This window comes from Protomyctophum bolini (genome assembly GCF_963924005.1).
Source record: "Protomyctophum bolini genome assembly, chromosome: 11".
Lineage (NCBI taxonomy): Eukaryota > Metazoa > Chordata > Actinopteri > Myctophiformes > Myctophidae > Protomyctophum > Protomyctophum bolini.
The window spans coordinates 13396143-13420372 of record NC_137872.1 but is presented as its reverse complement, the minus strand read 5'-3'; the positions used below and the strand labels follow the sequence as shown (position 1 = coordinate 13420372).

The window sequence follows — 24230 nt, the reverse complement described above, 5'->3', positions numbered from 1 at the left end:
TTGTAGTCTGAGTTTTGTTCCCTCAGCCATTAAATAAACTTCCCTGCAGATAGGATGGTTCTGTATACTGTGGGGACTTCATGTTTTTGTATTGTCTTGGTGTTATGTGCTCTGTGTTGTTTTTGATGTGGGTGTTTGAACAGAATGTGAAGACGAATATCCTTCGGGACAATAAAGATTATTATTATTAACACTGCTTGTTTACCTGCTATACACATACTATATATAAGCGAAGTAAGAAAAGAGTAAACTGGCTATTAATCAATCAATCAATCGATACAGATTGGAAAAGCCATGACATCTTTAAATATTGTAGCTGTCAGGTGGAAACCTTGTTAACTGTTCCAGTGGATACAATGTAGTTATTATTTCCAGAGCATATAAGCTCTTGTTAATAGCCTAATTTCCATTGGTTAAATATATACACAATTCTGAGACAGACCACTTAAAAAAATTGTAGACCCAAAAAAAACGACCGCCTGACGAGAGTGCTGCTATTCCTCATGCAGATCGGCTATTTTCGCTGTTTGTGAGGACGCACACACGGCGGCTCGTTATATTACGCGGCGGAGCCGTGGAGGTTTTTATTATTATGAGGGTCGGCTTGGCACTTTTTGTTGCCCCCCTCGGCGTGTTGCCCTGGCCTATGCACAGTGCGTATTGTGCGTATAGGTAGCGACATTGTGAGCACATATATCAGATATTCTTGCTACTTTTGTATCCAATCCAATCCAATCCACTTTATTTATATAGCACGTTTCAAAACGTTTACAAAGTGCTGTACAGGAGAAAATAAAATAAAATACACTATAGCTACCACACAGAACAAACTACAGCAAGAATACAAAGTACAAACAGTGAAAAAAAACTGAGACACATCACAGAAAAGTACAAGACGCAACAGCGTCACAGTGAAACAAAACATTTACAGGGACCGAAGAAACTCAAGCGGGGTTAAAAGCCACGGTATAAAGGTGGGTCTTAAGGCGAGATTTAAAAGTCTCGATGGAAGGGGCCAATTTGACAGGGGAGGGGAGTGCGTTACATAATTTGGGGGCTACCACAGAAAAGGCTCGGTCGCCTCTGGACTTTAAGCGGGTCTTCTTTGTGACCCAGAGATTTAGCTGGCCCTCAGACCTTGGAGAGTATAAACCTCAATAAGGTTTATGTATATACTGTATATATATATATATATATATATATATATAGTACCCAAATTCTGGGGGATCAAACTTACAGTACAACTATACTTTTATTGAGCAGAGAAGATTTTTCCAAGGACTTTAACCGGGAACCCCTATTGGTATCTTACCCCCTCAGGCCGGGAACGCATATTTGGGTTCTGTACAGTATGTACAGTATTCAAAAAAAATTGATGCTGCTATATAAATATTTGAAGTTTTTCAGAAACCTTAGGTCAGGATTTAGAGGCGTTTTTAGAATCGGCCTTAGGCCTAAATGGGTTAAACACACCAGGGGACAAGGAAAAGGGACTTATTTAACCTGTGATTATGCTGTATTTTCTATTTGTCAGGTAATTCTGTTTTAGATAATCAATTTGATGCTTGTTTTGTTTTCGTCTATTGCTTACATCAAAATCCCTCCAAGGGAATTTTGGTTGCAAGCTATAAACAGTATCTGATAACTGCGTATGCATTTGCAAATGCATTTGTGTCTTCCCCTATCAAATAAATCATGAATAATCAAAAAATTTCTTTAAGCCCTATCTAAGCTAAACTCACCTGTCCACGCCAGGGTGGTACAGTGGCCGTCCGTCTTGAGGTGACAGGTAGCTGTAGGATGCTGAGCCTCCTACCACACGGATGTTAAACAGCACTCTGGCATTCTAGGAAGTAGGAGACACAGTGGCCAGTGAGTGTGTGATATCAGTCACCTATCCTATGATGTCGACAGTGAGCTACAATGAAGAAGGTGATTTGTAACTGGGATATAGAGCTAATGGGCGTCGTCCCGTCGAACTATCCACAAGAGTTCTCTTGTACGTTTTCCTGGTGACGGTGTACTGGCCTGTGGAAATGCAACATCTCTGCACGTCTGTGTCGATCATTTGGGCAAGAGGGAAAAAGGGACCCTCATTCATTTGCATTATAAAATTAAAGTTTAATATAAATTTATATACACAAAAATCGTGTGAAGTGAGGGGCACTCTTATCATCATACATCAGCCAATCAAATCATCACATTCCGTGCTACAAACACATTCCGTGCTCATACGGACGTACACACAAAGCTGTGCACCAATCAGAACAGAGTCTTGTGGTTTAATACTGAATGAGAAATTATAAGAAAACAAAACACAAATTAAAAAATACTAACTTTCCAGCTGGGCACAGTTTTGCTCATTCTGGGACCAACATTTTGATTTTAATTGACTCGAGGTGAAGACCGAGAGATAGTCAGAGAGAGAAGGAAAGAGACAGAGAGAGAGAGGGGGGGAGGAGATGAATAAAAACGTTTTGTAGTGGCATACACAGCAATTAGACAAAAGGAGAAATTCCTGAGGGCTGCATTTGAAATAGAGCCACAAGATGATCTGCAGCCAAGCATTAAAATAAATAAATTAGAGATTTAATAGCTCCCGACAACATTTTCACAGCCAAACCTCCTAAATCTCTCCAGCAGGCCCGTGCCCCTGCATCAAATGATGCAGTACGCAGCAAGCAGAGGGTGGGTCTGCTGAATTGAATCATCATTAATACATCATTGTTGTCAGTTTACAGTTAGATAGCCTTTAGGGCATTTCTGGCTTATTGGAAAGCACAGGGAAAAGCAACTGAAAGATAAGAGCTATGCATGGGAGGTACTGTAGGTAGGTCATACAGTAGCAGTGGCGGTCATTTTGTGGTTCCACAAATTGAAAACCCATTCATTTTTATATTAATTATTTGAAGACAGGAACCAAGCCATCAGGCATCATGACCATAAAACATTCTGTGGAAAAAATAATATTTATGCTATATTTAATAAATAGTATAAAAAGGTAGGTGGCTAGCGCACATCCAGTTCCTGTCTGGTGCTGGACTAAGGTACATACAGTGAAGAGAGGAGAGTCCGCACACAGGTTTGCTCCAAGGTGTTTGCTTTTTATTCAATACACCATAAATAAGACACAACGTTTCAGCCGTGAACGGCCTTCATCAGGTGATAATGTGACCTGATGAAGGCCGTTTTGCGGAGTTCAAATTTTAGTTTCTTCACAGAATAAAATGTTTTATGGTCATGAATGTGCGTTCACACACACACACACACACACACACACACACACACACACACACACACACACACACACACACACACACACACACACACACACACACACACACACACACACACACACAGCATGGGGCTCCTTGCCATGAGGCCCTTCTACATGAATAGTTTCAGTAGATTTTGTTGACTGAAACATAATAAAGCTGGAGTTAACCCCGCGCTACTCGCTCATATTGTTCTTGATTGAATTTGAAAGCTTGAAATGAGGAGAAGAACCGAAAAGTCTAATACCTTCTTCCCTGCCTTTGAAACATGCCTATATTGCTCTGAGAACAGTTTATATCAGTCAGGCTTTAGGAAAGAAGGAGTGCTTTGCGCAAATGAAATTGATTTCCTCTCCTTCAAATGAAATCTAGAGTGTAGCTGCTGGCTGCACTCCAGCACAAACAACAAGCTTGACTCCTGTGAAGAAAAAGGGAAAACACAAAACAGGGAACAGAGAAAACATCTGGTAAAAACAAAGACACCATAGTCTTTTATATGGCAAATATGGACATTCAGCTTACCTGAATGCATGAACTAGGTTACAGTACGTATTTTTAGCTATTTTGTCTGTTTTAACCCATTCAAACCAGGAAAGCATCTGTGATACAGGGAACGAAATAGCAGATCTGCAAGGTCACAGCGCGTCACTTCGTGTCGTACTGCGAGCTTGTACATTGTACTATTTTAGATTTGTTTTATCTTGAAAGTGTGAGAACTACTGATTTAGAAGGCATTTGTAGAATTGCATGAAGAAGGTTTTGCAGAATAGGTCTCAGGTCTTAATAGCTTCCAAAGTAATGGTCAAGAGCATTAGTCTGCCTCTGCCTTGCTTAGGTTTTCGACCAGTGATAGGCAACAGGCGCCCCGGTTGGCAAGTTGTGGCCATAACGTTAATATCTGGCCCGGCCAATTATTTACTCAATAATTTGCAATATCTGACTGACAGTCGCACATGTACAGCAATGACTTTGCACTGATGAAACCGGGTAGGATTAATGTATGGTTCTATTTCCATTCTTTGAATATTTTTCACTGTGTTTTCGACTATCCTCTTTAGATTTAGTTAAAAAAGAAACCAAAACTGTGTTTCACATGTCTGGCTTAAATAATAGGTCTACATTGTTTCTCTCTGTTCCAAGAAGAGACCTTGAAACATGAAAGAGCTCTTGTTCGAAAAGGAGTATAACTGTCCAGATAATTATTATTATTTTAGTTTTTGAAGAACTAAATATCCTATAATTGCCACATTCAAGGATGGGGCTCGCACACAATTATTGCACAAGCATTTTGTATGTACCTGTAACTTTTTATTCATAACTATCAAGTACAGTAGGTCTAGTTATACCACAGTAACCACACACATCTTTATTTATTGACTTTGGTAGAAATATAGTTATTTTATATGAGGTGATTTGTTTCTGTTCTGGCTAACCATGTATGGTATGGCTCAAGGCCAAAGTTACTTGCCGATTGCTTTTCTAGGCCAAAGGCACGAATAATCATCAGAAAATACTCAATTCAATAATCAAGCACTGTAAAGGAATCTGTGTTGCCTACAGGGTGATTAAAATTCCCTAGATGCCATTAAGCATGGCTCTCGTTCTGTATCTGTATTAAACTTTGATAAGGATTATAATAAATAGTGAATTCTCATACATACATTATTTTACTCATCTTCCAAACGGCCACCAGGGGGTTGAAAAGAGTGTTGAAGGTGAGAAATGTCCCAGCCTTTCATGACTGCTTGTTATTTCAGCACACATGAACAGTAACATACCGCTATTATCTCAGACTTTTCAGGAACTTCAACACTGTTTATGGACACTGCAGGCAGCTAACCGTTGCATGCTGTCCGTTGAGAACGCGGCCTCACAGAACACATCAACCTTTCTAATCTATACACGCTCACTGTCAATTCATTGTCAAATACCGAAATACTGAAAATGAAATGCAAGGTGAAAAGTAAATGGCTGAAATTAGTTTTCTTTTCATTTCAGAGGTTCGGTTTAAGCCCCTCTTTCAACGGGCTAAACGTGTGGGTACATGCAAAGACCACACAAAGACATTTGCAAAGGAACCACAACCTTGGGATTTCAACCGGCATGGGGAAGACAGGTTGATGGAAACTGTGACATGCTTACCAGAAAAAGTCAGAAATCACATAAGGTAAGGGGTTAAACCTATTTTTATTTTACAGTCTATGGGTTAAACGCAGCTTTGTAAAAATTAGTCTTTAAAATGGGGCACAGACTCTGCAAGCCTGATCTCCAGGGGCAGGGCGTTCCAGAGTGACGGTGCCCGGATTGCGAATGCCCGGTCGCCTACATTTAGTACATTTTACAACTGCTATACACCAGGGACATTCAGTCAGTTATATTAAGCCCAGTTACAATGTCTTCTCTAGTGGACTTGAGCAACGAGAGGCATCATCGAGCTAGTCGCAGGTGATCAAGTCGCCGTGCTGAACGTTGCGAAGTCCACTAGAGCCGACTCGTTCGAGTTATCTACCGATAGTGACAGAATCGTAAATTATTAGGTTAATTGTTTACCTGGCATCCCACAGTATAGTTTCTATAGTTTCATGTATGCATATTTGTTTTTATATTAGCCTATATTGTTTAGACTTATGCTAGGTTCTTGGTTTACTATCCTAGATCCTTGATTTACGGTATGTGTTTACCTTGTAAATTGTAAATTGCTCTAGATTAGAGCATCTGCTAAATGTCTAAATTGTGAATTTATATGGCATATCACATTGTCTAGCTACGAGCAGAAGGCAAACTACCTTGCCATTTCAGTACTTTTAGTAGCAGAATGACTGCCACTCTGCCTTTTTAGTTTTCTTTTCTTTTCTGTCTTTTCTTTTCTTTTTTATGGAGGGGTAGGGTACATTATTTGGCTAAAATTAGATGAGGGAGAAGAACAGACAATTGTTAATGCTGTGCATCAGTGCTAGAAATGACTATTATTATTATTATTATGATTATTTACTTGGACAAAAGATAGAGGGAGGAGGAAAAAAAGAGAAACCATTGGAACACTCGTCCAATCTTGGCAGAGGTAAACTGATTATACTGTATTGGACTGTACACATTAGCTGTTAATTAAATAGCCGGCTGAGTCTGGCATGGAGACGAGATAAATCATATTTACAGATCACATGACTATGTGGGCCCTGGACAGAAAAATCTCCAGTGTTAATTTTAGTTTTTTACACTGGGGGTTTACTGTAAAATTGGACAGGTTGATTGATTGAAATATTTATTAACCGTTTGCAGAATTACAGTACATTTCAAGCACAAACTCAATACAAAGACTGTTAACTGTGAGTGGACGACCCAATTAAGCATTACACTTGTTTACAGGGTCCACCATGTTCAATTCATCAAAACATTTAGAGTACAGGGGGGGGTGGATTCAGATTTTACGGGGGCCAGTTTCGAATTGCAGTCGTCTGTAGGTGCCCTTTGAGTGGTTTTGAAGGAGTCAAGGGATTCACATGTCTTAATGACAGTTGGTAGGGCGTTGCACATTTTGGTGGCATAGGAGCGAAAATAATTTAGTCCCTTGTTTGTGCTGAATCTGGGTTGTACATGGTTTGTTGCACTCCCTCTGGTGTTGTGGGTGTGGACTTCGTTTACATTAAGGAAGTATTTAGACAGGTACATGGGTATCTTGGTGGCGTATCGGATCTTGTGGACCAGACCCATTGCAAGATGCTGTACTCTGTCGTCGACCCTAAGCCATCCCAGCCTGTCAAAGTGGGCAGGGGTGAGGTGGGTTCGGGTGGTGAGGCCAAGTAGGAGCCTGACCAGTTTTAAGGGCCTTTGAGGTGCATGCATAGTCAAAGAAACCTTGTATGAGGGCTCCTGTTAAGGTCTTCAATGTGTTTTTGTTGACCGGTGAGGAGATCCTGTAAAGGAATCCATGTCCATGTCCATGTAGGTACGTTTTTAAAGTTTTACTGTAAAAATGTACCGGGACACATACATTTAAGTCCATTGTTACACTGGGAAGCATACATTTAGGCCCACTGTTACACTTAAATTACCAGTGGGGAGTTTACTACAAACATGGACCAGTAAGGATATATTTAAACTCAGAGGTGATTAACATTTGTAATTTGACTGTGTGTTTGTTGTAAAAAACATTGACTAACCCAGCAGGTCATCAGTTAATTTTCTCACAGCACGCTGTATGGCTTCACACTGTTAGAGCCAGCCAGTCCGCCCAATGCATGCGGAGACACTAATTGGAAATCTGTTTGGCTACATGATTAACAGCACGTTACTACAGTACTGCTGTGCCGCGGAACCTAACTACAATCACAGTGTGAGCAAACAGGCAATCATACACACACACACACACACACAAAAATGGAGCCTTTGGCTTCAGCAAGGTAAATAATTGATTTGACAGCGACACACCACCGTGGTACGTCTAAACAGGCTGTGTCGTTCGCATTTGTATCATGACATCTCGCGTTCCACTGCAGTCACAACAACACCAACCGCAGAGAGACAAACAAGACAAAATGGGTTCCTCATTAGCCACTGGAGCATAGAGGAGAGACGGGATAACCTTCTGACCCAATCATTGACTACAACTCACAGCACACTAAATTAGGCATTACTCCTGACCATTTTCCAAAGTCAATGTTTAACATTAATTTCAGCGCGGTATGAAAATCTACTTGCAAGGACCTGAATCTGGCTTGAGATTCATAATCCAATTAACATACAAAATTCACAGGCAGGCAAAAGGAGAGAATATAAAACATAACAGCCACATTTGGGAGATATGCAAGACTCTGTACAAAGTCGGACAGCGTGTATCTGCTGCAATACACTAGGCTGCACTGCTGATAAATAATGAACTATAATATTTACTGGTATACTTACTGGTATTTACAACCATATTTATTTGGATTTAGTGCTCATAAAGCAGGCATACCACATTAAATAACTATGCTATAACTGACATGAAGACATAATATGTCTTCATGTCCCCTCATGTAATATATGTCCCAGCTGGCCTGCACTCCCATGAAGAGGAAGCCACCAGCAGTGCCATCCTCAATTCATATTATTTTTAACATTATTCATCGTAAATGACACATTTTATATTGTAAAGGCAACTGGAAAGAGTGAAATGCACTAGTACAGAGAGCTGACTATTAAGAACATCTCTTTCTGTTTAAATTTGGTTGTGCGCTCAACCTTTGTTCTATCTGACATGGTATCATTGCACATCAAACGCAGTGCACTGTATCATTTAGGTAATCTATCAGAGCACATTATTAGTAGGCCAATTAATACAATTTATGTTTATTCCCAGATTAGAGTCAGACAGATTAAACGTGTAGCTAAAGAATAATTTTCGGCACAATTATGCAACAAATACCAGCATCAGAATTAGGTCAGCCTGATCCTATGCATGTGGCCCTCACATATACGTCACACCGCTGATATGTGGAGCCCCCAGGGGCCACATGCGCATCGTTTCTGTTGTGTCTGACATCAGTGCATGTTCCGTTTGTGATGTCCGCTGCCCACCAGTCTCCATATTTGGGCACGTTACGTTTTTAACGACCACTATCCACTCGACCCACCAGGGAATTGAAATGGCCCTCACATCTAGAGATCAGACCAACCGCTATGCGGTCCTCACACTGCATGTCACACCGCCGACGGACCGACAGCCAGACTTGAAGCCTTTTTGTAAAGGTGCTGCTGTGTATGCTCAGACTCAGCAGCCCGATGTAGAGCATCATGCTGAGAGCTTTGGGCACATCCTATGTCCTCAGTGTCACTTGCCTGGTGTTGCCTGTTTCGTATCGGCTTTTCTGGCCCTTGAGGCTCGCATTCTATCTGCAAGAGTTTTGGCCTGTTTCTATGAAACTGGAGTTCATGATGTAGAGGTGACACTGGACCATTCAAGCCTCCTTCGTGGCTGCCCTGCATGCCAACATACAACCAGTAGCATCATTGCAGGCAGTGAAATGCTTGCCTTCGGAAATTCCCTCAACAGTATGGAAATAAATAACACAAAACAAGTGAAGACATGCACAGACTGCCTTCGTAATGTGTCTTCCAAGACATAATGATAACCGTAGGAATGTTTATTTATGTGCCCATGATCAAGGCTGATCATGGAAACAATATTGTGTAGTTTGTGATGAGCTAGTTAGTTAGTTAGAGTAGAGAAAATAATGGTTAATGTATTTTTCAATAATCTCAATCTAGCATTAGTCTTGCAAGGCAGACTTTTGATTATCGGTATTAGGTTCTCAATGATTTCAGGCCGTTACTGTGGGAGTCTCTTAACTGACCGTTGGTTTTGTATGGTATTTATATTCTGCTTGATTCTGAAAAAATTGTATATTAACGTTCGCAAGTGATAGACAAGTGCACAGCGGACAGCTGATGGGGATAGAGAACAACAACATCAGACTATCTGTGAGGCTGAGACTACTGTTACCTGTGCCTGTGCTCCATTGATCATCAGGTAGTAAAGCTTGCTGAGGATGCTCTGTTGCAGCTGGTCCCAGGAAATGGACCGGTCCTCTCTCATTAGGAATGGAGGGCCAAACCTGTGACAGAAAGAGAGGAGGAGGAGGAAGAGGAGAAGGAGAAGAAGAAGAACATTAGAACATTACTGTACCTTTGAATATGAGAGTACCAGCCCTTGACTTGCTGGCTGTCACATGGTTCACAGCTAATCTACTCTTGGCATACTATATATATATTTTTTAATATATTCTTTATCCCATGATTTTGTAACCCATTTTTCACCCCTGTGTCAATCATCTAATGTGATCCTGGGCTCTACACACCCTCCGCCAACCTGGGGAGAGCAACGGACTTGAACTCATGCTTCCTTCATGCTTGAGTTGTTCCTTTACACCTGACAGGGGGGAGTTTCCCTGGTTGGACGTAGCGCGTGGAAGGAACACGTTATTCCAACCAGTTATTTTCCCCTCCATCAGGCGCCCCGGCTGGCCAGGGCGTTTCTTGGCATACTATTATAATATGAAATGACTATTGCTGGAGCCATTATCAGCAATACAGTGCATTTCTCATTACAGCCCATCTATAGAAGGGGCCGGCTGGTTAATGTGACATCATTATAGCCAAAGAGATGGAAGACCCTCGATTTCTAATGAAGAATCACACGATGCATTTATTAAAGTACACCTATGATTGAGGACAAGCTTCAGATAGATGCTTCTTATTATCAATGTGAGGTCTGCACAATGCATGCAAACGCGCACGCACGCAAACACGCAAACACACACACACACACACACACACACACACACACACACACACACACACACACACACACACACACACACACACACACACACACACACACACACACACACACACACACACACACACACACACACACACACACACACAATAATGCATCCTGTGGACTACCTTAAATTGAATCCATATACACAAATTAACATAAGTCCCATGCTTCAAAAGGGCTACAATTCTATTTGAATCATGAGCCACATGATATTTATCCTCATTATCAACAGTGCAATTTACACAAACTGTCTCACCAATTCAAAGTTTTCTTTTCTTTTCTTATATTTTAATTTGCCTTGAATTCTTAACAGAAATGGGATTACTATGGACTTGGATCAACCAAATAAGCTCCGTGAGGTACAGTACATTGCGACAGATTATCACAAACATTGTTCGTCATTCTAACTATTAATGTCGCCGGTCTCCATTTGACACAATTGTGTGTGTGTGTGTGTGTGTGTGTGTGTGTGTGTGTGTGTGTGCGAGTGTGTGCGTGTGTGTCCACGTGCAGGTTGAATGACGAGGAGAAAAGGGATTTGGTTACTTTTAAACAATGAATTACATTGGGGACTGCTAAGTAGCAAGAGCCAGAACAATCCTATTTTATTTTGTAGTTGTAGTAAAAATAAACTGCTCCTCTACGTCAGGTCATTAAAAAACAAGGAATGGGCAACTGGCGGCCCGGGGGGCACATGCACCTTCACTTAATGTGGCCCTCAGGTTAATGTCGGATACTGATATTGCTGTGTGTCCTCCCCCATCTATAATCAATACATTTTCAATTTAGATTTCAATTCAAATGATAGCAAAAATAGCCGATTTATAAGCAAAAAATGTGATGCGCTGCGACGTGTTTTGAGCTTGTAGATCGGCTATGTTCGCTATAACACTACCATGCAATGTGGCCCTCTGGGATGAGTGGAAATATAGTGGCCCTCTCCATCGTCAAAGTTGCCCACCCCTGGCTTAGACATAACGGCTCTTAACACTGCTGTATTAAGGGCTCCAAGTTCACCCTCTTGGGTAAGAAGAGGTAAGTATGGTGTGAGATGGTAAAGGTGTTCGGTTAGCACGAGGTCCGGTCTCCCCGGTCCGTTTACAATCACACAGTCGAGTCCACGAGCCTCCAAACCGCCACATCCATGCAGCCATTTTCTGCATCCACCATAGACAATCATATTCTGACCCCACGTGGTCCGAGTCTGCTTCCTTGCTATGACTACTCCTGATATATACTTCGTATGGTGGTGTCTCACACTGAAAATAGGCAAACTATAATATCACATGTCGCATGCAGCTTGGAGATCTGCTATTTAGCTGGGGGCTGCAGGCGGGCGGGCGGGGCGGCAGCTAGATGGGATTAGAGGTCCTGGGGAGTTTGAGATGATTGCTGCTGCTGCTCTGGGATCGGACATCATCTGTCTAAACCGCGGCGAGGGCCCGACAAGGAGCCTGTCAACGCGTCAGGAAGGGGTGGGAAGTGTGTCCGTGCTGCGACTGATGCGATAAGCCACACGTATCACGGCGCTGTCTGCATGCAGCGTCCCTAATCAGCAGCATCTAGATTCACTGAGTCGCCAAGCTCAGTTCACCTTCATTTAGTGGCGATGACAAACACCTCCTCTATTACAGCTCACACACTGTAAATAAACACCTTAAAGCGAACGTGGAGCAGAGTGCAAATCTTCATGGTATCGGTGATGAGAAGGGTAATAATGCTTGTCTGATGATGAATTAGCGATGCTGGATAGAGTCTGGCATGTTCTCTCTCTCTACAAAAGGTAAAACAAATAGCACAATGATAACAATTGGATTTGAGAAAGCTGCCCTCCACACTGTATTATCCCTCTGAGAGAGATACTATCATACATACAGTGACAGTCCATTAAGTTCCACACAACCACTAATGCTACGGCAGATGGAGTTTATCGTCGCTGTCGGGCAGAAACCTTGTATTTCCATAGTTCATCCCATATTTCATGTTTTTTTTTAGCTATGTCTAAACGCACCAATGAACAGCTATGTGTGTCTGTCCCTATGTATGTACTGTATAGTTTGAACACTGCAGATCATTGGAGACGCATTCCTGAGCAGGGCCATTCACACTGAGTAGCAGGCTAATTGGGGTCACACACACACACACACACACACACACACACACACACACACACACACACACACACACACACACTCTGTAACAATAAAAGTATACTTGCACCACTCAGTTTGCACGGGTGCAATTATTTTCATAATGATTCCATATTTTTTCTCCGTCGTATGACAGTGTCACGCAAAAGCAATTTTTTAAACATGCACAAAACAGGGATGTCAGGTTCCAAGTTAGGTTACCGTAAGTCTCTCTGTGGGTTTTATAAATATTTAACCAATGAAAAGTATTAACAAGAGCTTGTGACTAAATAATAACTACATTGGATTAACTGGAACAGAGGTCCTTTTTTCATGACATTCACAACGACATTTCTGACACTATATACAGTATCCTATACATGCACTGTATACGTATACATGTACACTTACACTTTAGTGAGCCACTTAACACATTGTAAATCAGTGTGAATGTAGAGAGAACAGCATGACAATAAAAAACAACATCATTGTAACTTGTAAGCTTTCAGCACAGATGGTGGTGATTTAAAATGAGACAAGATAGTTAAGCAGAACTGAAATGCAAGCGTGACAGGGATCAGATGTCGCGGGCATGGCGGTGAAGGTAAGCTTCACAGTATGTTTCTTACGGTGATGACACACATGAGATGACACGGGAACATCTCGCCCCGAATCAGCGGTAAAACAAAAGAATTAACCTGAAATCAAACAGATGTCACACTCTGCTGCACCTTAGCTCCGCTGGCGAGGGATCTACCTGCAAAGCTGTTCTCCGGAGAATCAGAAAGAGAGAGCGTACAGTAGGCCTACGGTATATGATTCCAGTGTCGTATCATACTCCTGGCTTTGATGTGATGAGACGAATGCGAGGGGGTGGCGAGGCATTTGAAGGAGTCAAGGAGAGACAGAGACAGGCGGCCTGGTGAATGGGATTGGACTCAGAGTATCGATCCTCCCGGACCGTGGGTCATGCCACATGTCAAACTCCTCCAGCTCGGCAGTCTGAAACTGGCCTCTTGGTGAGATTGAGCGCAGGCTTCTCTTGAACGGGGGAGCCAACATGATTTTCAGATGTCTGTCAAAGTGTTACCTATGCCATTTCAAACAAGAATTGGGACGACTGTAGCAGAATAGTAATTTGGTAATTTGAAGGTCACGGGGCAGCCCGTGCCCTATACACATACACTGATGGAGAACAATGCCCATACCTAAATTACACAGTTGCATCCCTAACTTTGCCGGCCGGCTTGAAAGACTGTGTTAATGGACATGAGTGCATATTTTAATTGTTGTAACTCACAGTGAATTGTAAAAGAAGTACTTTGCAGGTATTGTCACAGCATATATTATGTTTGTTGTCATGGGGGTTTGATTGTGATTGTTTGGCACCTGGCTCTCCTGCAGTACTGGTGATCCTCTTGACTGAGTGGGGGAAGGTACCAAGTGCTATAGAGCAGGAGGGGTGTCTGTCTTATGTTTCAAGAGCTCTTGTGTTATATGTTCTCTTATGTCAATGATTTGGTGCCTGAAATGTATTTGGAATAGGTTTAGTAAAACCGTATATAATTGTGTAAATCAACTCATGGGCTATAGTTTGCCTTATTTGAGATAAGTGGTTACCAATTAGTTCTGTGTCTTGGTATGGTCTCACCCAGTATAAAAGGTATTGCTGGAATCTTTTCACTTTTTGGAGCCTTGGCCTCTTGACGTGTTGTGAGCTTGCAGATCAGTTCTTTTCAGCATGCAACATGTTGTACGGCGAAGATTAAATCAGGCTTCACTGTGGGTTGTGTGAGAGTGTTTTGTTGGCTGAGGCGATCACGGATTGAACACACAGCGCACCTCGATGCAAAATAACAAGCTATATTTCGGTGGCAACATGTTTACCTCAGTGTTTTGGGTCGGGACATGTTCTGTGCCTGGCTGTCTATGTCTGTATGTGGATCAGGATCAGGACAGCGAGCGCACATCATCGCCTCGTGCGCGCGCTCCAGTCCAGAGAGAGTGCACGACTGCACGTTAATTTGGTGTCCGATTTGGGCTTATTTAATTTTGCTTTAGTAGGAGCGGGACCGACTGGTGTTTTTTCCACTACACATTAAGGCCTGTTTAGATGGAAATCTCACACATTCTTGAACGAAGTGAACTGTCAGAGAATGAACACGTTCACATTAACGTTCATCAAGCAGAAATACAGTATACAGAAATACAGTTCAGTTCACGTTCACCCAAAATATTAACGTGTTGGTGAACGAGCGTTCAGGGACAACACTGGCGCCATTACCTGACAGCCTGTTGTCCCGCCCCCGCAGCATTGCACACCAGCAGCAGGACCTTCAGGGGGACCCCCTGGTTGAGGAATTCTGACGACAAGGCCCCCGACGCCAGTAACCTCTGACCCTCTGGACCCGAGGTGTAGGGAGACGAGGGCAGGCTGTGGTGGTAACCTGGCAGAGAGACAGAGAGAGAGAGAGGATCAGAGGGAGAGCAGAGGGAATGACGAGAAGCTGAAAGGACTTTGAAGGACAAAGGAAATGAGCAATCAAAGGGGAAATCAGGAGCGGGAATGTTCTAATTGGAATTTTTCTTTTTCAACCAATGCAATCTTCACTTTCTTATTAGGAATCAATCAAATACACTATGATGACATTTGGCATGTTTTGTAGAATAAATAAATAAATGTTACACTGACATATTATGTAACTGTATGGAATTGGCACTTGGCAGCACATTATGCTGTATCAGGTGGTATGGCTACCGGATTGGTTGATGCATCTCTGTGGTGGAGCATCTTTCTCACACTAATCACTAATGATGACGAGTAAATAGGGAGGTTTTACTGCTTAAGCCCATATACAACGGTGTCACACTGCGATCTACAAGCCCATCTACAAGAATACAGCATGGCACGATGCGACACATTTAATTGTGATCATGTATGTAGATCTGCTATTTTGTTATGCCAGTTTGCAAGTGTACTGTACACCCGGATGGCTTTCTATTTGGTGTGAGTGGTGGGGGTGGACAGTTAGATAGAGGCACTGGCTGCCTGCGTGCTCAGTAGGAGGTCTTGTGAAGCTGTTTCTTCTCCACATCGTCCTCCTGGTGGGGTGCCAAGCACCACTTCCCACTCAATTCCCCCCAAACACTCTCTCTCTCTCTCTCTCTCTCTCTCTCTCTCTCTCTTTCGGCACCCACTGTCCAGCATTGCCCAGGTTATTTCATGCATGGATGAAATTGAGTGAGTGAGTGAGTGAGTGAGTGAGTGAGTGAGTGAGTGAGTGAGTGACAGTCAGTCAGTCTCTCCCTCTTTGTCTGGTTGTGGTTGCATGGGTAAAATAGTCTTTCTCTCTCCAATATCTCTCTCTCAAAACAGTACAGCGTGACCGAGTGAGCAAAATCTCAGACGACAAAGATCTTGATGAAACTGTAAAGGGAGCCGTCCGATATCGTCAGCAGCTGTCCCCCTCCATCCAACACTGGAAAGTAGGACGTGTAAAGCGCCTGCTCAAAAGTGCGAGGTGATAAATCACGCAGTAAATTAGGCTCGCAGCCATGGCGAGCAAAGGTATTGATCGATCCTCGGCGGCCATGCCTTCCCCATATCACGGCGTTTCATTAAATTGCCGTTGTTCATGAGCCATACTTTATAGGGTGAGGTGACGTCGTGGCCTGACGGATGCCATGCTGATGCAAAAATATGCCCATTTGAAAACTTATATTTTTACAATCCACAATCTTGCTTTGGAAAGACTATATGGAAGACTTATTCCAAGTCACCGCTGGCACCTCCCACACCTCCAACATGATGACCTCTCTGATTGTGGCTGATGGACCCTCAACAGCCACAGTAACAGAAAGCATGCTTCATAGGCTTCCAACGCAGTGGTTCTCAAAGCAGGGTCAGGGGACCACCAGGGGTCCTTGAGAGGTTCCATGAGGTCCCCAGCAAAACGAGGAACACTTTAAGAATTTAAGCTCTATTTTATACTTAAGTGGCAGAAATGGCTGATGTCACAAGGTGCCAAATGTAACACGGTCAGCTATTTTCTTTTACATTTGAACAACATTAAGCCTTTAATTGGCCAAAACAGGGACACCAGATTGAATGCAGTTAACTTAAATATTATTTCACTAGAAATTAGTCCAATGACAGAATGCATAAGAATGATCATTCAGAGCATAGGTTTCAATCTGTCCACCTAGTACAGTATATAGTAGACTGTACTAAATCTAATCTAACCAAAAGCGCCTTCTCTCATGCAGACCCACGCAGGCTAATACTGTACATATCGATTTGAGGGTCCTTCACATGAAAATGTTTGAGAACCACTGTATTAATGTAGCCTAATGCCAGCCTAATCAAACTGGTGATAAAACTTGTGTGCTGCAATTTATGTACATGAGCATTGACCTCTGTCAGTGAATGGAAATGATTAACGGGGAGGCAGGGTGGGAAATCTCTTGTTAAATGACCTGCAAAACACATTGATGAAAGTGGTCAAAATGCAGAGGTCACCTCACCACCACTGACCTGTATCATTGTGAATCACACAGCAGACTCAGGCGCCTCATCGCTCATTAAATCAAGTTGTTTTTTTTATGACCCGCTGTCACAAATCTACCGTTTCTAGACGTCGTACCACCAAGGTTTCTTTCTCTGCTGGCTGAATTACAGCCTGCTTCCTACCACAGAAAATGAGTGATGGTGGAGGTATGCTGTGTGTTTATATGTTGATGTGTTTAAACATCCTGGTATAGATTTCAGAAGGTCTGGATGTAACGTAAACCCACTGATTTTTTTCCCCCTTTCTAAAGCTGTCTTCAAACTGCGGATTAAAACGCTGTCACAGACCAAGGGAAGGAATTTATGATGATCAAATTCCACAGTTTTTATCCACCTTTCACTTGGTGTGATCTTTACACCGCGGAGAATAATCTGAAGGAGATACTGTGTGTGCTCTTGTGCGACAATTAAATAATAAAGGCTGTAGGATTATGTGATTTAAGTTAAGTTCAATTAAAATTTCGTCATTAGCCGTTTTTTATTCATGTGAATAAAACCAGATCAGCTGCTTGATAGACGTGAGACTCACTGTCCCTTCAACAACCAGGGCTTGATTCTGCTTGTCTTTCTAGAAAATGGGTGGACACTACGAAAATCATATGCTACATGATAAAGTCTTTGTAAAAAGAGCAAGAACATTAGCCACATTTGCCATATACAGTAGCAACAAAAGCAAATAAGCAAGGTCTAATGATTTAGACCACATTTTTATACAAATTCATACTACTGCAGTAAGCCAATAAAATCATTTTATTTATGTTCATTCTTTGATAATTAATCAGTAAGATCAGTAGTTTTTACCAATAGTTTTGGTTCTCTCTAAAGAGGAGAGAGACGGTGTGACCACTGAGCCTGAGAACATTTTACAGAGAACTAGAATTGTTTTTGTAATTGTTCAGAACATGTTATTCAACATAGTAGTATACTGTATGTTAACTATATTCCACGGGATTGCCTAGATTTCTCTGGCTCTACTTCACAAACAACCTTGACCACCAGGCCAGCTATACTTCATACAGAACCAAGACCAGGCCAGCGTTAATACTGTATGAACCAACACTCAATCAGATATATTGTACACAGAAACAACACTGGGCCTGGTCTACCTTAAAACAGAGTAAATGGCCTGGGCTGTGGCTCAGACATTGGCTGGTAATCCAGTCTGGCAGTGTGCCGCGGGTTCAACTGCCGATCCTGATGGCCTTTACTGCATGTCACCCCCCATCTCTCTCCTCATTTTCTGTCAGCCTACTGTCCATCCCTCCATAAAAAAAAAAAAGTAATAAGTAAATAACTGAGACAGCTCTAATTTTCACAACCAGGTCAGCTCCAGCTGTTCTTCTAAGTCTTATTTTAATCCACCATTATTTCCAACTTTTCCAACACAGACATTAGACCTGGTTCTGCTGCGCCAGTAAGCTGGGCCTCTGTATAAACGTCTTATGTGTAAGCAAGAGGAGGCTGTCACTCCCCTAGACTCCAGGGACTTTCAACCTCCTTTCATTTTCACTTCTCCAACAGCCACAGAGAAGAGGATGAACAGACTAAACACAGCCAGACTACGTGGAAGCCCATAATTAAACACCTCTAACCTCTGGAGAGATATACTCTACAGACGAGACAAGCACACCATGCAGTCCAACCACCACTGCACTGCTCTGCTAAACACCATGCAGCCCAACCACCAATGCACTGCTCTGCTTACAGCCCAACCACCAATGCACTGCTCTGCTAAATCCCTCTACTGGAATAACATTCATGGCCTTTGCATACACACAGAAAGAGGCTTACTAAGTACTAAGGGTTTGACGACGGTAAACGGAATGCTCGCCTTAAAACACGCTCGCCCTCTTTTTTCCCCGTCGACCTCACGCTGACCGCTCGGTGGGGGGGTTCTCTTCTCGTATTCTTGTATTTGTTTTATTGAGAATAAGGTTAGAAATAACTTTGGGGTTAGGCATAGTTTTACTGAGATTAAGGTTAGGAATAAGGTTATGGTTTAACCGTTTAGGCATAGTATACTGATGTTTCAGAATACCAAGCTGGGCAGGTATGCCGGTTGTATGCCGGTTGTACGCCAGTGGCGACGGTGTTTTGAGGCCAGCGTTCTGGTATTCTTAACGACTACTTATTCTTACTATTTTACTACTATTTTTCGACTACTGGAGTCAAATAGTCGTCTTTTGCCGATTATGTAGTAAAGTAAGTAATGAAAATGGTCATTTTAGTTCAAGCGTACTGCGGAATGTCACACTACTGTATGTATCACCACAGTTTATGAAAAGAAAAAGAACATTGTTACCATGGTCATGCTGTTTGCTACAAAATAAATAGTAATGTGTTATTACACAAGATGAACAATATTAGCAGTTGTATGTTCGGTGTAATATTTATATTTCAAGCACACGCATGCACACACACACACGTGCGCGTGCACACACGCGTCCGCACTCGTTAGTCAATAAACAAGAAGTCAATGTCTAAACTACTGGTTCACAACGTAAGGGTCCAGGGACAAATAGAATTGCATGCAGGAAATAGCCGATCTACAAGCTCACAATGTGCTGCACACAGGGCACCCTGTCAAACAGCCACTGCTGACCTAGATAGTGACCAATTTGTGTGCGTTTCATCAAAAAAGTGTTCCACTTCGCTGACGGTTGCACCTAAAGCCACGGCCACTGCTGTCCCTGTGTTGCCGTGCCACTAGACTGAAGCAGATGTGTAAAATCCTTGCCAATGACTCCACAAGTGGAAACTCAGTGGGGTGAGACAAAAGCATATTACTGCCATGGCAATGGATGAAGAAATTGTCCTTTAGCAACATGACTTCTGGTGGCACTATTTTGGTACACACATGACAATGTGAACTTGTAGATCTGCTATTTCCGCGGGTTTTTTTGCGCTGAATGGTGCTTATGTGGTTAGAGGGATGCTCAAGTCACTTGCTGACTGCACCGGCCTGAGGCTCTGTGCTTCGTCGCCTATACACTGGTTTGAAAATAAACAGTCTATCAACTGCTGCCAGATCCCAGGCCGTGAGATCTCTCAAAGGCATGAGCTCATTTTTTGGGAAACACCTGCACTGGAGCATGTTCTCTGTTTGTGGTGTAAATGCAAGGAATGTGAGAATGGAGACTTCAAACAAAGCAGCTCGGTTATCTGTTCCTCAGCCTTTGCTGGCAAACGACATGATACTGAAGTCAGAAGATTCCTTTAACGCCGCCACTTGAAAACAAAGGGAATACTTGTGCCATTGTGACATCATGCTGAGTTCATTACAGATGTTTCATTACTTGGAGACAGAAGAATCATGTTGCCCTTGTGAGCATGTCGTCAATGGCAGCTGTTTATCACCTAGACTGTGAGACTTTGACATTGGCCTCGCCCTCGTCACACTTGAAAAGCACTTTTTTCACATCAGGATGCTTTGTATACTGTACAAATCTATCTGTAACAATGAACTCATTTATAATTCTTTCCTATCTTACATGACCATCAAATGCCACTCAGGCAAAACAAACTGTCCGTCTCGCCTCTTTTACAAAGCCTGTTCAAGACAGGATTGTTGTATCATCATCCTTCATCCTGTGCATAAGGTCCAGATGGAATAGGGGGGTAGCCTTGGAGCCGGCAGTGGAGACATTAACATTGACGTACAGTATTAACGTCTGCTGTCTCCAAAATGTTCATTTTTCAGGAAATGAAAAATATAATTTTTTCAGGAAATAAAGAAAACCTTATATTTTTAAAACAAAACAAAACAATACAGCCTCATCAAAGTTGGTGTTGTAACTTTATATATTGTCAATTACTTCCATGAGAGGGGAAGCGGTGGTGGAGTTAGTTGCTTTAGCAGACATTTTGAGGGTCCAATGGAGTTAAGAGATTTTGTCCAAAGCCCTTTTTACTACTTTCCATTGGTTCAATATTTTCGAAACAACAATAGCAATGATTTATGCCAAAAAAATCTAAAACCTCAAAAATGGAGTTATGAGGTTTCCTCCCGACAGCAACGATAAGGAACAGGAACAGGAACATGATAGGGGTGTGAATTAAGTCTAAAGTTCCTTGCACACGTAGCTATTTATTTTCTTTAATGAACATTCACTATTAGTCCGGCAGCCGAGGTGGACGGGTGGGACATTTGGTATATAGTCTTTTTTTATTGGCCTAAAATATTGTCTATGTACATACATTCATGAATCCACTTGCTGACCGGCATTCACTATTGGGCCATTTTTTATAGGGGTTCCTTGTGACCCTACCATTAACATCCAATGGCAGGAAAAAATGTCAAACTTTCCTTATGCTTTAAGTAGCATGTGACATGTCAAACTAGGGGGGTTTCATGATTCTGAATCCATTCCAAGCATTAGCCGTTTTTAGCCCAAGGAGTGTTTTTTGTGCAAAACTAATGCTTGGAATGGATTCATTCAATGGATACATTTTTTACATTTTTTCCTGCCATAAGATGTTAATGGTAGGGTCACAAGAAACCCCTATACAAAAAAAATCCCCAATAGTGACAGCCGGTCAGCAAGTGGATTCATGACTGTATGTACAGTATATAGACAATATTTTAGGCCAATAAAAAAGACTATATACCAAATGTCCCACTTTAAAGTATGCCCTGTTTTTAAATTCCTTTAAAAGTTAAGAAGTTAAAAGGTGATTTACCAATGCAAAATGTAGTGTGCAAAAAGGCCCCAAGGACTGCTCTCCTTTCTGACTTGAACCACTACCCATGCTTCAATGTATCCTTCAATTTATGTACTTCTGATTGCACAAATGCATTGGGCATGAATCTATTGTAACTTTACACCGTTGTTAGTACAGTGAGTCACAAAACTCATTGGGCGCCATAATTGCCTTTTGACGCCTCCTGTCTAAACACCCCAGGCGCAGAGATCGCCTTTTCACGCCTTTTTTTTTAATATGAATTGATTAGGGTTCACAACTGTGTCCTGTACACGCTCATAACAAAAAATAAAAAATAAAATTCCACTGGCTTATGCTGTCTATGAGGACGCATGGATAATGCATCTATAGTCGTACATGTAAGTCCATATAAGTAGTTGGTGTCAAACCGAGGTGAAGACTACATTAAGAAAAACAATGAGGTGGTTGAAATTAGGCAATTCATCCTATAATGTTGATAAGCATGCTGTCTTTTCTTTCAGTCTTTTATTTATTTTTTGTTATTTTCTGTGCACAGTGAGATTAAAGAAATTTCCATATCCGCTGCCTGCAAGCTTTTGGCCTGTGCCACTTTCTTTAATAACGCTACTTAAACAGAACCCTGTTATTATGTTCATATTGCATCTTCTGTTCCTGCAGAAAGCACCTCTGCTGATTGAGATGGAGTGACTCATTATGTACTTGAGTTAGCACATCCACTCCACACAATCATATCGGCATCAATCTGTACATCGGTACAGATTGAGAATACCAAAGGTCAGCGGATGCCTTATAAAGACAAGTTTCCTTTTAAGTGAAAAGGTGTACCCATACTCATTCTTCATGCTCTATCTCCGACCGAACCACACTTTTACCACACATCTCTATATGCAAAATAAATTCGCCACCCTCCCCGAACTGACATAGCCTATTTTTTAGCCGTTCAAGTTTCTTATTTACTCTGCAAATATTACTTTTATGAAAATCACGATCGAGCCAGCAGATAAACGGGTGCCACAACACGCCGAGAAACAAGGAATTTAACCACGCTACTTGCATACACTGCAACTCGCTTACAATTCGCAAACCTGGCAACACTGCCTGCCTCTTACGTCACCAGCTCTGCTCCTCCTGGCCTCCGTAGTCCGTCGCGCTCACAATCTGTCGCAGCCATCTTGCTTTTCTTTTGGATGGGCGAGTGGACATTTAATGCTAATAAATTAATTATAGGTCCAGCAAGCAAATCATGATGGTCTGATTGTGCTCAATAGGTCACAATAACATTCCGAAATTAGGTGTTGTGTTTTGTATGGCATTTTCCCCAGTAGTAGTTGCATATCTATCTCAGCTTTTGCCTGATAGCACACATGCTAACGTCAGCAGCCATAGCAACATACAGTGTGCGCAGACATAACATGAGTTGTTTACAACACAAACACACGGCCTTTTCAACACGCAATACACACAACAGCTCGGGAGTTATTAAACCGAACGTGGACGCTGTTTCAGTGTTACATTTGCTGCGCATATCGGAATAATTGTAACGGCATGCATGATAAATGTAACAACGCTAAAAAACACCATTAAACATATCGTTTTCACCTTAAAGCTATTACATTTCATTGAAGCAACTCCTTAGCATTGTTTTCATACCATGGATGTGATAAGATAATGTATCAAACATAAGGGAAATATTAAATAGGATCGGGTGTACCAGTTTGGCCATTTCTTTTTTTTCAATGGGGCAATACATTGATTAAACAAACGTTTGATTGATTGAGTTGTACAACGTTATACAACCCTAAACTAATTTTAGAATACACTACACAATACAATACAATTTTAGAACATATTTTGCACGTTCCATTTTTTTACTCAGAGATCCCTTTAGCTACACATGTAATATTTCCAGGCAACGGACCTACACATGTCAGCTACCATAAACCACTTCAAGTTATTAGGACGAAATAACTGACAGGAGTGACGGTGCTGTGCTGTGAGTAAACTAATAGGGGAGAGCCGCCAAGGATGTAACATTTTGCACGTTTCATTCTTTTACTCAGAGATCCGTTTAGCTACACATGTAATATTTTCAGGCAACGGACCTACACATGTCAGCTACCATAAACCACTTCAAGTTATTTTTTTGATAAAACAGGTCGGGAGTTATTCAACCGAACGTGGACGCTGTTTCAGTGTTACATTTGCTGCGCATATCGGATCAATTGTAACGGCATGCATGATAAATGTAACAACGC

At 42.0% G+C, this 24230-nt stretch overlaps 1 protein-coding gene across 1 annotated transcript in view; it reads right to left on the bottom strand.

Annotated features, from left to right (window-relative positions):
- The window catches only part of usp43b (ubiquitin specific peptidase 43b), a 92637-nt gene that overhangs the window by 10602 nt on the left and 57805 nt on the right, over positions 1–24230 (bottom strand). The window contains exons 7-9 of the mRNA XM_080775813.1: positions 15010–15172; positions 9757–9868; positions 1743–1846 (exon numbers count right to left, since the gene is read on the bottom strand). Coding sequence (XP_080631939.1) covers positions 1743–1846; positions 9757–9868; positions 15010–15172 — 379 coding nt within the window. The remainder of the gene's footprint in view (positions 1–1742; positions 1847–9756; positions 9869–15009; positions 15173–24230) is intronic.